The sequence below is a fragment of the Oncorhynchus mykiss genome, chromosome 26, assembly GCF_057628025.1.
Source record: "Oncorhynchus mykiss isolate SJ-2025 chromosome 26, ASM5762802v1, whole genome shotgun sequence".
NCBI lineage: Eukaryota > Metazoa > Chordata > Actinopteri > Salmoniformes > Salmonidae > Oncorhynchus > Oncorhynchus mykiss.
In genome coordinates, this window is record NC_143047.1 from 45,285,909 (window position 1) to 45,300,989 (window position 15,081).

The 15,081-nt window shown below is 42.5% G+C and overlaps 1 protein-coding gene and 1 long non-coding RNA gene across 4 annotated transcripts; one reads left to right on the forward strand and one right to left on the reverse strand.

Moving 5' to 3' along the window:
* Positions 1-2,241: 2,241 nt before the first annotated feature.
* On the forward strand, positions 2,242-13,223 carry LOC149971493 (C-C motif chemokine 13-like). 3 transcript variants are annotated; one of them, XM_090223251.1, is made up of 3 exons: positions 2,242-2,859; positions 2,960-3,077; positions 3,321-4,108. In XM_090223251.1, exons 1-3 carry the CDS (start codon positions 2,796-2,798, stop codon positions 3,454-3,456), a joined length of 318 nt encoding a protein of 105 aa, XP_090079377.1. In that variant the 5' UTR covers positions 2,242-2,795; the 3' UTR covers positions 3,457-4,108. The 3 variants fall into 3 exon arrangements, 1 of the variants encoding a protein (XP_090079377.1); XR_016492376.1 differs by lacking the exons at positions 2,242-2,859; positions 2,960-3,077; positions 3,321-4,108 and adding exons at positions 11,985-12,056; positions 12,192-12,309; positions 12,553-13,223; XR_016492377.1 differs by lacking the exons at positions 2,960-3,077; positions 3,321-4,108 and adding an exon at positions 12,192-12,309 and having other exon boundaries at positions 2,729-2,859.
* Positions 10,933-14,197, reverse strand: LOC118964988 (uncharacterized). The gene is made up of 2 exons (XR_016492381.1): positions 14,062-14,197; positions 10,933-11,417 (listed from the first exon to the last, which is right to left on the reverse strand). It is a non-coding gene; the product is annotated as an uncharacterized LOC118964988 (long non-coding RNA).
* Between the last annotated feature and the right edge of the window lie 884 nt (positions 14,198-15,081).

The following is a 15,081-nucleotide window of genomic DNA, read 5'->3' on the forward strand; positions in this document are numbered from 1 at the left end:
TCTAGTGAAGTTGGTGTGAGTGTAGGGAAAGATACAGAGTATACTGTAGTCTAGTGAAGTTGGTGTGAGTGTGGGGAGAGAAACAGTAGTCTAGTGAAGTTGGTGTGAGTGTGGGGAGAGTACAGTAGTCTAGTGAAGTTGGTGTGAGTGTAGGGAGAGATACAGAGTCTACTGTAGTCTAGTGAAGTTGGTGTGAGTGTGGGGAGAGATACAGAGTATACTGTAGTCTAGTGAAGTTGGTGTGAGTGTAGGGAGAGTACAGAGTCTACAGTAGTCTAGTGAAGTTGGTGTGAGTGTGGGGAGAGTACAGTAGTCTAGTGAAGTTGGTGTGAGTGTAGGGAGAGATACAGAGTATACTGTAGTCTAGTGAAGTTGGTGTGAGTGTGGGGCGAGTACAGTAGTCTAGTGAAGTTGGTGTGAGTGTAGGGAGAGATACAGAGTATACTGTAGTCTAGTGAAGTTGGTGTGAGTGTAGGGAGAGTACAGAGTCTACAGGAGTCTAGTGAAGTTGGTGTGAGTGTGGGGAGAGATACAGAGTCTACAGGAGTCTAGTGAAGTTGGTGTCAGTGTGGGGAGAGTACAGTAGTCTAGTGAAGTTGGTGTCAGTGTGGGGAGAGTACAGTAGTCTAGTGAAGTTGGTGTGAGTGTGGGTAGAGATACAGAGTCTACAGGAGTCTAGTGAAGTTGGTGTCAGTGTGGGGAGAGTACAGTAGTCTAGTGAAGTTGGTGTGAGTGTGGGGAGAGATACAGAGTCTACAGTAGTCTAGTGAAGTTGGTGTGAGTGTAGGGAGAGATACAGAGTATACTGTAGTCTAGTGAAGTTGGTGTCAGTGTGGGGAGAGATACAGAGTCTACAGTAGTCTAGTGAAGTTGGTGTGAGTGTGGGGAGAGTACAGTAGTCTAGTGAAGTTGGTGTGAGTGTGGGGAGAGATACAGAGTCTACAGTAGTCTAGTGAAGTTGGTGTGAGTGTAGGGAGAGATACAGAGTCTACTGTAGTGTAGTGAAGTTGGTGTGAGTGTGGGGAGAGAAACAGTAGTCTAGTGAAGTTGGTGTCAGTGTGGGGAGAGATACAGAGTCTACAGGAGTCTAGTGAAGTTGGTGTCAGTGTGGGGAGAGTACAGTAGTCTAGTGAAGTTGGTGTGAGTGTGGGGAGAGATACAGAGTCTACTGTAGTCTAGTGAAGTTGGTGTGAGTGTAGGGAGAGATACAGAGTCTACTGTAGTCTAGTGAAGTTGGTGTGAGTGTGGGGAGAGATACAGAGTCTACTGTAGTCTAGTGAAGTTGGTGTGAGTGTAGGGAGAGATACAGAGTCTACTGTAGTCTAGTGAAGTTGGTGTGAGTGTGGGGAGAGATACAGAGTCTACAGTAGTCTAGTGAAGTTGGTGTGAGTGTAGGGAGAGATACAGAGTCTACAGTAGTCTAGTGAAGTTGGTGTGAGTGTAGGGAGAGATACAGAGTCTACTGTAGTCTAGTGAAGTTGGTGTGAGTGTGGGGAGAGTACAGTAGTCTTGTCCGGTCCATAACTGCCCATAGTATAACAAAACATTTCCTGTCCTTGTTTTTGTGAGAATCCAGGGATGGGTTTGGATAAATGTAACCACTCCCAAATTCATAGACAGAGCTACGGATGGAAGGACTGACCATCCACGATGTCAACATTATAGTTTTAACCATGTTCTCAGGATATACAGTGGGTGTTTACATTTCCTATGTTTTAAATTATAGTAAAATAAGCTTATATTCTGGGTTCTGATGGGGTATGACAGTTCAACTAAACTCAAGAAGCATTTAGAAGTTATATTCTTCAAGAATCAATGTGTGTATATCATTAATTAATTAGTTCAATAATGGATATAGCAACTGTAGAATGTTTTTGTTATAAACTCGACCAGGGATCAAACCACCAACCTTCCAAACTGAGGGGAGACACAAACCACACCCCACTAAATCTGAGATGAATTTATAAAATATTCTATGATTTAATTTCATTATGATGTAAAGGTTAACAGTATACTACAGGTTTTTAATCAAAATACACACATCCTAAAATCTGCAATTAAAAGTTGAAAGACACATAGTTGATTTCAAGAATTACTTACAAACTAGTTGGTGATGTAGAGAACTTAATTTAATCTGAACAGTTGTTGTACTTGATGTAATGTATCATATAGTATATAGTCCACTTTAATATCCTTCCTTTGACATGCAAATCTCCAGTAAATGTATTCTGAGTATTTCAGAAAATAGCAGCTCTGCTGAACATCCTGGAGGAAACAGAGTTACAGAGAATTGAAGAAGAGGAACCTGAACGGCAGAATGTTGTTTCTTAGAAAGACATTCAGAGTGAATGAAGGAATAGAGGGGAGATTCCCCCGTCAATTGTTAATGGGTCTGAAGGACCAGCTCTCTGTATAAAAGACAGGTCAGATCAGACCACCAGAGCATCAACTAGACTTCTGACACAGAACCAGACCAGAACTTCAGAGACCGGAGCATAAGAGACCAGAACATCAGAGACCAGAATATCAGAGACCAGAACATCAGAGACCAGAACATCAGAGACCACAACATCAGAGACCACAACATCAGAGACCAGAACATCAGAGACCACAACATCAGCTAGACTTCTGACACAGAACCAGACCAGAGCATCAGAGACCAGAACATCAGAGACCAGAACATCAGAGACCACAACATCAGAGACCAGAACATCAGAGACCAGAACATCAGAGACCAGAACATCAGAGAACATCTCAGACAATACAATCTTCAGCATCTCAACCATCTCTGAACCATGAAGACCCTGACTGCTCTACTCCTGCTGGGACTGCTCTGCTCCCTGCATACGACATCTGCAGGTGTGTGTTTGTGTGTGTGTGTGTGTGTGTGTGTAGCAATGCTGTGTAATACGCTGTTGGAGACCTGGAGATCTTTATGTTAACTGTGGTTTGTTTACAGGTGTCATCGCGTTGGAAATAGCACCTGAATGCTGTATGAAATTCAGCGCGAGGATCCCTCTTCAACAAGTAGTTTCTCTCAGAACAACCTCCAGTAGCTGCCCTCGCAAAGCACTGATGTAAGTAAGCATAGTCTACTCTAAACTGTAAACATCTGGGCTAGCCTGGTCCCAGATCTGTTTGTGACTTTACGTCAACTCCTTGTCATGCCAAACAGGACCAGGAGTGACAAGGAGTTGGTATGATAGCACAAACACACTTGGAACCAGGCTACATCCAGGCTACACTGTACAAGACAAGATGGAGCATTCATATTACAGACTGGATGTTCTGAGAGACAATGTGTTGTGTATCTGTTGCAGTTTCACCACAGAGAAAGAGAAGACATTTTGTGTTGACCCTTCTGAAGCCTGGGTCCAGAGTCATGTGACCAAGATTGAGAGCAGATCGACTACTGCCAAGACGACGATGATGTCATCAACCACCATCACCCCCTAACACCCCAACTCCTTGTTGGTGCACTATAAAGGAAATAGGTTGCCATTAGTGACGCAAACCTTGTCATGCATGTCTATACCCTATCTGAGATTGGTATAGAGGAGGTTCAATGTAATGTACTAGGTTAATACCCTATCTGAGATTGGTATAGAGGAGGTTCAATGTAATGTACTAGGTTAATACCCTATCTGAGATTGGTATAGAGGAGGTTCAATGTAATGTACTAGGTTAATACCCTATCTGAGATTGGTATAGAGGAGGTTCAATGTAATGTAGTAGGTTAATACCCTATCTGAGATTGGTATAGAGGAGGTTCAATGTAATGTACTAGGTTAATACCCTATCTGAGATTGGTATAGAGGAGGTTCAATGTAATGTACTAGGTTAATACCCTATCTGAGATTGGTATAGAATATGTTCAATGTAATGTACTAGGTTAATACCCTATCTGAGATTGGTATAGAGGAGGTTCAGTGTAATGTACTAGGTTAATACCCTATCTGAGATTGGTATAGAGGAGGTTCAATGTAATGTACTAGGTTAATACCCTATCTGAGATTGGTATAGAGGAGGTTCAGTGTAATGTACTAGGTTAATACCCTATCTGAGATTGGTATAGAATATGTTCAGTAAATATGTTCAGTGTAATGTACTAGGTTAATACCCTATCTGAGATTGGTATAGAACATAGTAAATATGTTCAGTAAATATGTTCAGTGTAATGTACTGCATTTTTGTTTTTCTAAAACTGTAAACATATTTGACATGTAACTATTCAGTAACCTATTTAATTTATTATTTTTTATAAATCTGTAGAAGATTTCAAACATCCTGCGAAAGAGTGGTTCTTATTATTCAATGAATGTATTAATGGGTTGTAACTAGGTCTATTCTACTGATATAGATATTAATGGGTTGTAACTAGGTCTATTCTACTGATATAGATATTAATGTGTTGTAACTAGGTCTATTCTACTGATATAGATATTAATGGGTTGTAACTAGGTCTATTCTACTGATGTAGATATTAATGGGTTGTAACTAGGTCTATTCTACTGATATAGATATTAATGGGTCGTAACTAGGTCTATTCTACTGATGTAGATATTGATGGGTTGTAACTAGGTCTATTCTACTGATATAGATATTAATGGGTTGTAACTAGGTCTATTCAACTGATGTAGATATTGTATTTTTCTACTATACTGTCAACTGTTGGTCATCTGTTGTTTTTTTAATAAATGAAGACTTCTGAAGAATTCTATGATATTCATTCTAGTGTTAGATATAAGTGCCTTTAAACGGGGTACGGTAGTAGGTGTCAAGGGCACCGGTCTGACTTTGTCAAGGACTGCCACGCTGTTGGATTTTCCTTGCTCAAAGGTTTCCTGTGTGTATCATGAATGGTCCAACGAACATCCAGACAACTTCACACAACTGTGGGAAGCATTGGAGTCAACATGTGGAACGCTTTCAACACAATGTTTTCCTCAAACCGCTCCACAATAATCTCCAACACTGCTGGGATTTTCATCCTCAACAGTTTCCTGTGTGTATCAACAATGGTCCACCATCCACATCACACAACTGTGGGAAGCATAGGAGTCAACATGGACCAGTATCCCTGTGGGAAGCATAAGAGTCAACATGGGCCAGTATCCCTGTGGGATGCATAAGAGTCAACATGGGCCAGTATCCCTGTGGGAAGCATAGGAGTCAACATGGGCCAGTATCCCTGTGGGAAGCATAGGACCAGTATCCCTGTGGGAAACATAAGAGTCAACATGGGCCAGTATCCCTGTGGGAAGCATTAGAGTCAACATGGGCCAGTATCCCTGTGGGAAGCAGAAGAGTCAACATGGGCCAGTATCCCTGTGGGAAACATAGGAGTCAACATGGGCCAGTATCCCTGTGGGAAGCATAGGAGTCAACATGGGCCAGTATCCCTGTGGGAAGTATAAGAGTCAACATGGGCCAGTATCCCTGTGGGAAACATAGGAGTTAACATGGGCCAGTATCCCTGTGGGAAACATTGGAGTCAACATGGGCCAGTATCCCTGTGGGAAACATAGGAGTCAACATGGACCAGTATCCCTGTGGGAAGCATAAGAGTCAACATGGGCCAGTATCCCTGTGGGATGCATAAGAGTCAACATGGGCCAGGATCCCTGTGGGAAACATAGGAGTCAACATGGGCCAGTATCCCTGTGGGATGCATAAGAGTCAACATGGGCCAGTATCCCTGTGGGAAACATAGGAGTCAACATGGACCAGTATCCCTGTGGGATGCATTGGAGTCAACATGGGCCAGTATCCCTGTGGGAAGCATAAGAGTCAACATGGGCCAGTATCCCAGTGGGATGCATAGGAGTCAACATGGGCCAGTATCCCTGTGGGAAACATTGGAGTCAACATGGACCAGTATCCCTGTGGGAAGCATAAGAGTCAACATGGGCCAGTATCCCTGTGGGAAGCATAAGAGTCAACATGGGCCAGTATCCCTGTGGGAAGCATAAGAGTCAACATGGGCCAGTATCCCTGTGGGAAACATAGGAGTTAACATGGGCCAGTATCCCTGTGGGAAACATTGGAGTCAACATGGGCCAGTATCCCTGTGGGAAACATAGGAGTCAACATGGACCAGTATCCCTGTGGGAAGCATAAGAGTCAACATGGGCCAGTATCCCTGTGGGATGCATAAGAGTCAACATGGGCCAGGATCCCTGTGGGAAACATTGGAGTCAACATGGGCCAGTATCCCTGTGGGATGCATAAGAGTCAACATGGGCCAGTATCCCAGTGGGATGCATAAGAGTCAACATGGGCCAGTATCCCTGTGGGAAACATTGGAGTCAACATGGACCAGTATCCCTGTGGGAAGCATAAGAGTCAACATGGGCCAGTATCCCTGTGGGAAGCATAAGAGTCAACATGGGCCAGTATCCCTGTGGGAAGCATAAGAGTCAACATGGGCCAGTATCCCTGTGGGAAACATAGGAGTCAACATGGGCCAGTATCCCTGTGGGAAGCATAAGAGTCAACATGGGCCAGTATCCCTGTGGGAAGCATAAGAGTCAACATGGGCCAGTATCCCTGTGGGAAGCATAAGAGTCAACATGGGCCAGTATCCCTGTGGGAAGCATAAGAGTCAACATGGGCCAGTATCCCTGTGGGAAACATAGGAGTCAACATGGGCCAGTATCCCTGTGGGAAACATAAGAGTCAACATGGGCCAGTATCCCTGTGGGAAACATAGGAGTCAACATGGACCAGTATCCCTGTGGGAAGCATAAGAGTCAACATGGGCCAGTATCCCTGTGGGAAGCATAAGAGTCAACATGGGCCAGTATCCCTGTGGGAAACATAGGAGTCAACATGGACCAGTATCCCTGTGGGAAACATAGGAGTCAACATGGACCAGTATCCCTGTGGGAAGCATAAGAGTCAACATGGGCCAGTATCCCTGTGGGATGCTATGGACACCTAGTGTTCATGTCGAGGCTGTTCTGAAGGAAGAACAGTATTAGAGAGGTGTTCTTAATGTTTTGTACACTCAGTGTGTCTCCTTTTTGTGGAGATCATTATTTTAAACTTTACATTGTTCAACTTTGCCAAAAAGAACACTAAGGAGCACTCAGTTATATTCCAGAACCCAGGTAAAGAACACTAAGGAGCACTCAGTTATATTCCAGAACCCAGTTAAAGAACACTAAGGAGCACTCAGTTATATTCCAGAACACAGGTAAAGAACACTAAGGAGCACTCAGTTATATTCCAGAACCCAGTTAAAGAACACTAAGGAGCACTCAGTTATATTCCAGAACACAGGTAAAGAACACTAAGGAGCACTCAGTTATATTCCAGAACCCAGGTAAAGAACACCAAGGAGCACTCAGTTCTACTCCAGAACCCAGTTAAAGAACACTAAGGAGCACTCAGTTATATTCCAGAACACAGGTAAAGAACACTAAGGAGCACTCAGTTATATTCCAGAACCCAGGTAAAGAACACTAAGGAGCACTCAGTTCTATTCCAGAACACAGGTAAAGAACACTAAGGAGCACTCAGTTATATTCCAGAACACAGGTAAAGAACACTAAGGAGCACTCAGTTATATTCCAGAACCCAGGTAAAGAACACTAAGGAGCACTCAGTTCTATTCCAGAACCCAGGTAAAGAACACTAAGGAGCACTCAGTTATATTCCAGAACACAGGTAAAGAACACTAAGGAGCACTCAGTTATATTCCAGAAGTCAGTTAAAGAACACCAAGGAGCACTCAGTTCTACTCCAGAACCCAGTTAAAGAACACTAAGGAGCACTCAGTTATATTCCAGAAGTCAGGTAAAGAACACTAAGGAGCACTCAGTTATATTCCAGAAGTCAGGTAAAGAACACTAAGGAGCACTCAGTTATATTCCAGAAGTCAGTTAAAGAACACCAAGGAGCACTCAGTTCTACTCCAGAACCCAGTTAAAGAACACTAAGGAGCACTCAGTTATATTCCAGAACCCAGGTAAAGAACACTAAGGAGCACTCAGTTCTATTCCAGAAGTCAGTTAAAGAACACCAAGGAGCACTCAGTTCTATTCCAGAACACAGGTAAAGAACACTAAGGAGCACTCAGTTCTATTCCAGAAGTCAGTTAAAGAACACCAAGGAGCACTCAGTTCTATTCCAGAACACAGGTAAAGAACACTAAGGAGCACTCAGTTCTATTCCAGAAGTCAGTTAAAGAACACCAAGGAGCACTCAGTTCTATTCCAGAACACAGGTAAAGAACACTAAGGAGCACTCAGTTATATTCCAGAAGTCAGTTAAAGAACACCAAGGAGCACTCAGTTCTATTCCAGAAGTCAGGTAAAGAACACCAAGGAGCACTCAGTTCTATTCCAGAAGTCAGTTAAAGAACACTAAGGAGCACTCAGTTCTATTCCAGAACACAGTTAAAGAACACCAAGGAGGACTCAGTTCTACTCCAGAACCCAGGTAAAGAACACCAAGGAGCACTCAGTTCTACTCCAGAACACAGGTAAAGAACACCAAGGAGGACTCAGTTCTATTCCAGAACCCAGGTAAAGAACACCAAGGAGCACTCAGTTCTACTCTAGAAGTCAGTTAAAGAACACTAAGGAGCACTCAGTTCTATTCCAGAACCCAGGTAAAGAACACCAAGGAGCACTCAGTTTTACTCCAGAAGTCAGTTAAAGAACACTAAGGAGCACTCAGTTCTACCCCAGAACACAGGTAAAGAACACCAAGGAGGACTCAGTTCTATTCCAGAACCCAGGTAAAGAACACCAAGGAGCACTCAGTTCTACTCCAGAACACAGGTAAAGAACACCAAGGAGCACTCAGTTCTACTCCAGAACACAGCTAAAGAACACCAAGGAGCACTCAGTTCTATTCCAGAACACAGGTAAAGAACACCAAGGAGCACTCAGTTCTATTCCAGAACACAGGTAAAGAACATCAAGGAGCACTCAGTTCTATTCCAGAACACACGTAAAGAACACCAAGGAGCACTCAGTTCTATTCCAGAACACACGTAAAGAACACCAAGGAGCACTGAGTTCTATTCCAGAACACAGGTAAATAACACCAAGGAGCACTCAGTTCTATTCCAGAACACAGGTAAAGAACACTAAGGAGCACTCAGTTCTATTCCAGAAGTCAGTTAAAGAACACCAAGGAGCACTCAGTTCTATTCCAGAACACAGGTAAAGAACACTAAGGAGCACTCAGTTATATTCCAGAAGTCAGTTAAAGAACACTAAGGAGCACTCAGTTATATTCCAGAAGTCAGGTAAAGAACACCAAGGAGCACTCAGTTATATTCCAGAACCCAGGTAAAGAACACCAAGGAGCACTCAGTTCTACTCTAGAAGTCAGTTAAAGAACACCAAGGAGCACTCAGTTCTATTCCAGAACCCAGGTAAAGAACACTAAGGAGCACTCAGTTCTATTCCAGAAGTCAGGTAAAGAACACCAAGGAGCACTCAGTTCTACTCCAGAAGTCAGTTAAAGAACACCAAGGAGCACTCAGTTCTATTCCAGAACCCAGGTAAAGAACACTAAGGAGCACTCAGTTATATTCCAGAAGCCAGGTAAAGAACACCAAGGAGCACTCAGTTCTATTCCAGAAGTCAGTTAAAGAACACCAAGGAGCACTCAGTTCTATTCCAGAACCCAGGTAAAGAACACTAAGGAGCACTCAGTTCTATTCCAGAAGTCAGGTAAAGAACACCAAGGAGCACTCAGTTCTACTCCAGAAGTCAGTTAAAGAACACCAAGGAGCACTCAGTTCTACCCCAGAACACAGGTAAAGAACACCAAGGAGGACTCAGTTCTATTCCAGAACCCAGGTAAAGAACACCAAGGAGCACTCAGTTCTACTCCAGAACACAGGTAAAGAACACCAAGGAGCACTCAGTTCTACTCCAGAACACAGCTAAAGAACACCAAGGAGCACTCAGTTCTATTCCAGAACACAGGTAAAGAACACCAAGGAGCACTCAGTTCTATTCCAGAACACAGGTAAAGAACATCAAGGAGCACTCAGTTCTATTCCAGAACACACGTAAAGAACACCAAGGAGCACTCAGTTCTATTCCAGAACACACGTAAAGAACACCAAGGAGCACTGAGTTCTATTCCAGAACACAGGTAAATAACACCAAGGAAAACTCAGTTATATTCCAGAACACAGGTAAAGAACACCAAGGAGCACTCAGTTCTATTCCAGAACAGATAAAGAACACTAAGAATCTAAAGAAGCTAAAACTCCCAAGTGCCAATGGAGGTTCAGACCAGTCAGACCAGATAGAAATGTATCTTCCAGGCTGTATCACAACCGGCCGTGATTGAGAGTCCCATAGGGCGGCGCACAACTGGCCCAACGTCTGGGCAGAGGAACACACCCTTATGTAAAGGGACAGGCCGCTGAGATAATATGCTACCATGGCAACCTTAATACATACCGTCAGGCAGCCAAAGCTGACCAATCACGGCAGATTCCTCCTTTCCTATGTTTGACAAGGCATATGCGTGATCAGCTTTAGAGGAGAAAGGTGGTGTTGTTGACGTGCCTTGGATAGGTTTAGATTAGAACTCACCTGGGCTGCGTTCAGTAGGACACTACGTTGTGGAATTGTGTCAGGTCTATTCAAAGCATTTCTATCTGCTGAACGCAGCCCTGCTGAAGTTAGACTTCTGTAGACTGCATTTTAATCATCACTCTCTTATCATTTGTATTGCATGAATGTTGAACAATTTATGTTCTGGAAATAATCTGGGATTCACAGATTATTTATTAAAACGACACTTTGAAACTGAGGTCTATAACTTTCTGTAATTTACATTTTGGAATGTATTAGACACTGATCTGAGAAGTGTTCATATTTTAATATTTAGGTATTTAGATTTCTACAGATCAACCAATCAGAAATCAATACATCAACAACAAACATGAACATAAACATTTAAATACAAATGTTTTATTCTCTTTAATATGGTATTTGTTCTATCCATAGCAGAAAAGAGCCTCCATGCCACTCAGTGCTGTAATAGCTCTGACCCCAGGCCAGTGCAGCTCCATACTGACCAACACACATCTCACAGCACAACACCAGTGCCAAACTGACCTGGAGTCAGTCTCTGTATCACATCTGACATCAGCTTATTTGAAAACAGAGGGGAGTTGAGCTGGGTGGGGTGGGGAGCGGGCAGGGATTTCGGGGGGGCAGTTCTAGGAGGCAATATCACACCTCATAGCTTGGATCCGATACGTTGTGTGTGACTGGGGCCAAGCAACGCTAGAACCCACGTTGTGAAAGATTTAGGTTTTATCCAAGAGTGTTGTGTGTGTTGCAAGTTGACTTCTTGCCCCAGTATGGCTGTAGACTTGGAGGCAAATCGTTTCTGCCACGAAAGGGTCACAAGTTGAGGTAACAAAGGTTTTCCTGGACGGCAAGAAGGAATAGAGACACGATCAAAAGAATGGAAGTCTGGGCTTGTTACAATCTGGGTGTTTCTGTGTGAGTGCAGGTATGTGTGTGTGGACAGGTGTGAGAATGTGTACATGTCAGGGTTCTCCCCAGGATTATTTATCAAGGTGGTGCAGCTGAGCAGGTGTTTTCAACACCTGTAACTGACATTTCCTGCAATCTACTCAGAAATATTTAAGAATGTTATTTTACATAATGGGCCTTCATCTGACACCTAACGGACCAAAAGCTGTGATTTTTAGCCCACAACCTAAAAGGTCTATAACTCTGAACATTAACCAACCACCTAACAGGTCTAAAACTCTGAACATTTACCAACAAACTATTTTGATATCTTGCAAGATTGTCAGAACCAATGCATAATGTACATATGAATGCTGAGCAAGCAATTCTACACAAGTTGTTATTGTCAGCAATGAAGAAGTGAGTCCACTTTTGACCAGAGAAGAGGAACAGAAATTGAGGGAAGGGCTTTTCATGGTTGAGTTGTTATGTAATAGCTGTTTATATATAATGAGAGAACAGAACTCAGACATAGAAGACCAGAACATCAGAGAACATCTCAGACAATACAATCTTCAGCATCTCAACCATGTGTGTGTGTGTGTGTGTGTGTGTGTGTGTGTGTGTGTGTGTGTGTGTGTGTGTTGGGGAGTGGATGACTACCCATGTTGTGTAATACACTGGAGCTCTTCATGTTAACTGTGGTTTATGATAATTTGTTTACAGATGTCATTAAGTTGGAAACGTCAACTGACTGCTGTCTAAAGTTCAGCCCGAGGATCCCTCTTCAACAAGTGGTTTCTCTCAGAACAACCTCCAGTAGCTGCCCTCGCAAAGCACTGATGTAAGTAAGCATAGTCTACTGTAAACTGTAAACATCTGGGCTAGCCTGGTCCCAGATCTGTTTGTGACTTTACGTCAACTCCTTGTCATGCCAAACAGGACCAGGAGTGACAAGGAGTTGGTATGATAGCACAAACACACCTGGAACCAGGCTACATCCAGGCTACACTGTACAAGACAAGATGGAGCATTCATATTACAGACTGGATGTTCTGAGAGACAATGTGTTGTGTATCTGTTGCAGTTTCACCACAGAGAAAGGGAAGACATTTTGTGTTGACCCTTCTGAAGCCTGGGTCCAGAGTCATGTGACCAAGATTGAGAGCAGACCACAGTGATGTCATCAACTACCATCACCCCCTAACACCCCAACCCCTTGTTGGTGCACTTTAAAGGGAATAGGTTGCCATTAGTGACACAAACCTTGTCATGCATGTCTATACCCTATCTGAGATTGGTATAGAGGAGGTTCAATGTAACGTACTAGGTTAATATCCTATCTGAGATTGGTATAGAGGAGGTTCAATGTAATGTACTAGGTTAATATCCTATCTGAGATTGGTATAGAGGAGGTTCAATGTAATGTACTAGGTTAATATCCTATCTGAGATTGGTATAGAGGAGGTTCAATGTAATGTACTAGGTTAATATCCTATCTGAGACTGGTATAGAGGAGGTTCAATGTAATGTACTAGGTGAATATCCTATCTGAGACTGGTATAGAGGAGGTTCAATGTAATGTACTAGGTTAATACCCTATCTGAGACTGGTATAGAGGAGGTTCAATGTAATGTACTAGGTTAATACCCTATCTGAGACTGGTATAGAGGAGGTTCAATGTAATGTACTAGGTCTAGGATAAACTAATTGTTTATTTTTCAATAACTGTAAACAAATTTGATATATCCTGTGAAAGAGTGGTTCATGTTATTCAATTAATGAATTTCCAGATATTCTTTTTTTGAATCTAGATATTCTAGGTCTATTCTACTATACTGATATAGATATTAATGTGTTGTAACTAGGTCTATTCTACTATACTGATATAGATATTGATGGGTTGTAACTAGGTCTATTCTACTATACTGATATAGATATTAATGGGTTGTAACTAGGTCTATTCTACTGATATAGATATTGATGGGTTGTAACTAGGTCTATTCTACTGATATAGATATTGATGGGTTGTAACTAGGTCTATTCTACTGATATAGATATTGATGGGTTGTAACTAGGTCTATTCTACTGATATAGATATTAATGGGTTGTAACTAGGTCTATTCTACTGATATAGATATTAGTGGGTTGTAACTAGGTCTATTCTACTAACACAGATATTGTATTTTTCTAAGATACTTTCAACCGTTCTGTCGTTTTATTAATAAATGACGGCTTCTGAAGAATTCTCTGATATTAATTTTAACATTCGGTTTTAGTGCCTCTAAAGGGGGTATGATGGAGGGTGCCAAGCGCACCGGTTAGAGTGCGTCAAGAACTGCCACTCTGCTGGATTTGCCATGCTCAACAGTTTCCTGTGTGTATTATGAATGGTCCACTACACCAAAGGACATCCAGCCAACTTGACACAACTGTGGGAAGCATTGGAGTCGACATGTGGAGGCGTTGTGGTGCCTTCTTCACGACAGATAAATAAATATTGAAGTATTGTATTTTACATAATGCCGCTGCCAGTCCACCAGGTGGCGCCGCTCAAACATTCTTTGGGGAGAACTCTTGTGTGTCTGTATGTTACCTCCTCTCTGTCCATCATGTTGCATTGGATCCACTTATTGCCTTGGTGTCTGTGTTGGAGATGGTCTGTTCATTCAGCACTGGATCTGAGGGACACAGAACATGGTAGTCTGGAGACCATCTCTTTCCAATTCACTCTTCATCAGTACAGATCAAAGTTTAAAGGGATGGTGAGAGATTCACTCTTCATCAGTACAGATCAAAGTTTAAAGGGATTGTGAGAGATTCACTCTTCATCAGTACAGATCAAAGTTTAAAGGGATGGTGAGAGATTCACTCTTCATCAGTACATATCAAAGTTTAAAGGGATGGTGAGAGATTCACTCTTCATCAGTACAGATCAAAGTTTAAAGGGACAGTGAGAGATTCACTCTTCATCAGTACAGATCAAAGTTTAAAGGGACAGTGAGAGATTCACTCTTCATCAGTACAGGTCAGTTTAAAGGGATGGTGAGAGATTCACTCTTCATCAGTACAGGTCAGTTTAAAGGGATGGTGAGAGATTTCTACAATAAAGTTATGTTACAGTCAGATGAAAAAGGCTTAAAGGGATACTTCTGGATTTTTGCATTAATGTCCTTTATCTACTGCAGGCATGCTAGCAGATACCCATAGACTTGCAGTCATTGTGCTAACGCTAATTAGCATTGGCTCGTGAAACTACCTCTAACTTCCTTCATACTGGACACAGAAACGTAAAAATAGTATCTACAAATTCAACTGACTATGGAGAAGTACATAAATGGCCTCTGACAAAATCCCAAAGTATCCCTTTAATTGGCAAAAATCTGGAACCATCCCTTTAAGGGTTTGAACTGCTTCTAACTATTTACACAACATCACATAAGTACATTTGCATAAATAATTGCATACTGGACACAGAATGAGTGCCCTTCACTGCCTAGCATTGAGTCCATGGACAGGGATGGAGAGAGACAGCGAAAGACAAAGACGGAGGAACGTAGAAAGATGGGGTGAAAGAGTGAGACTAGAGTTGAGTGGTCTTGGTGCAGCGCTCTGG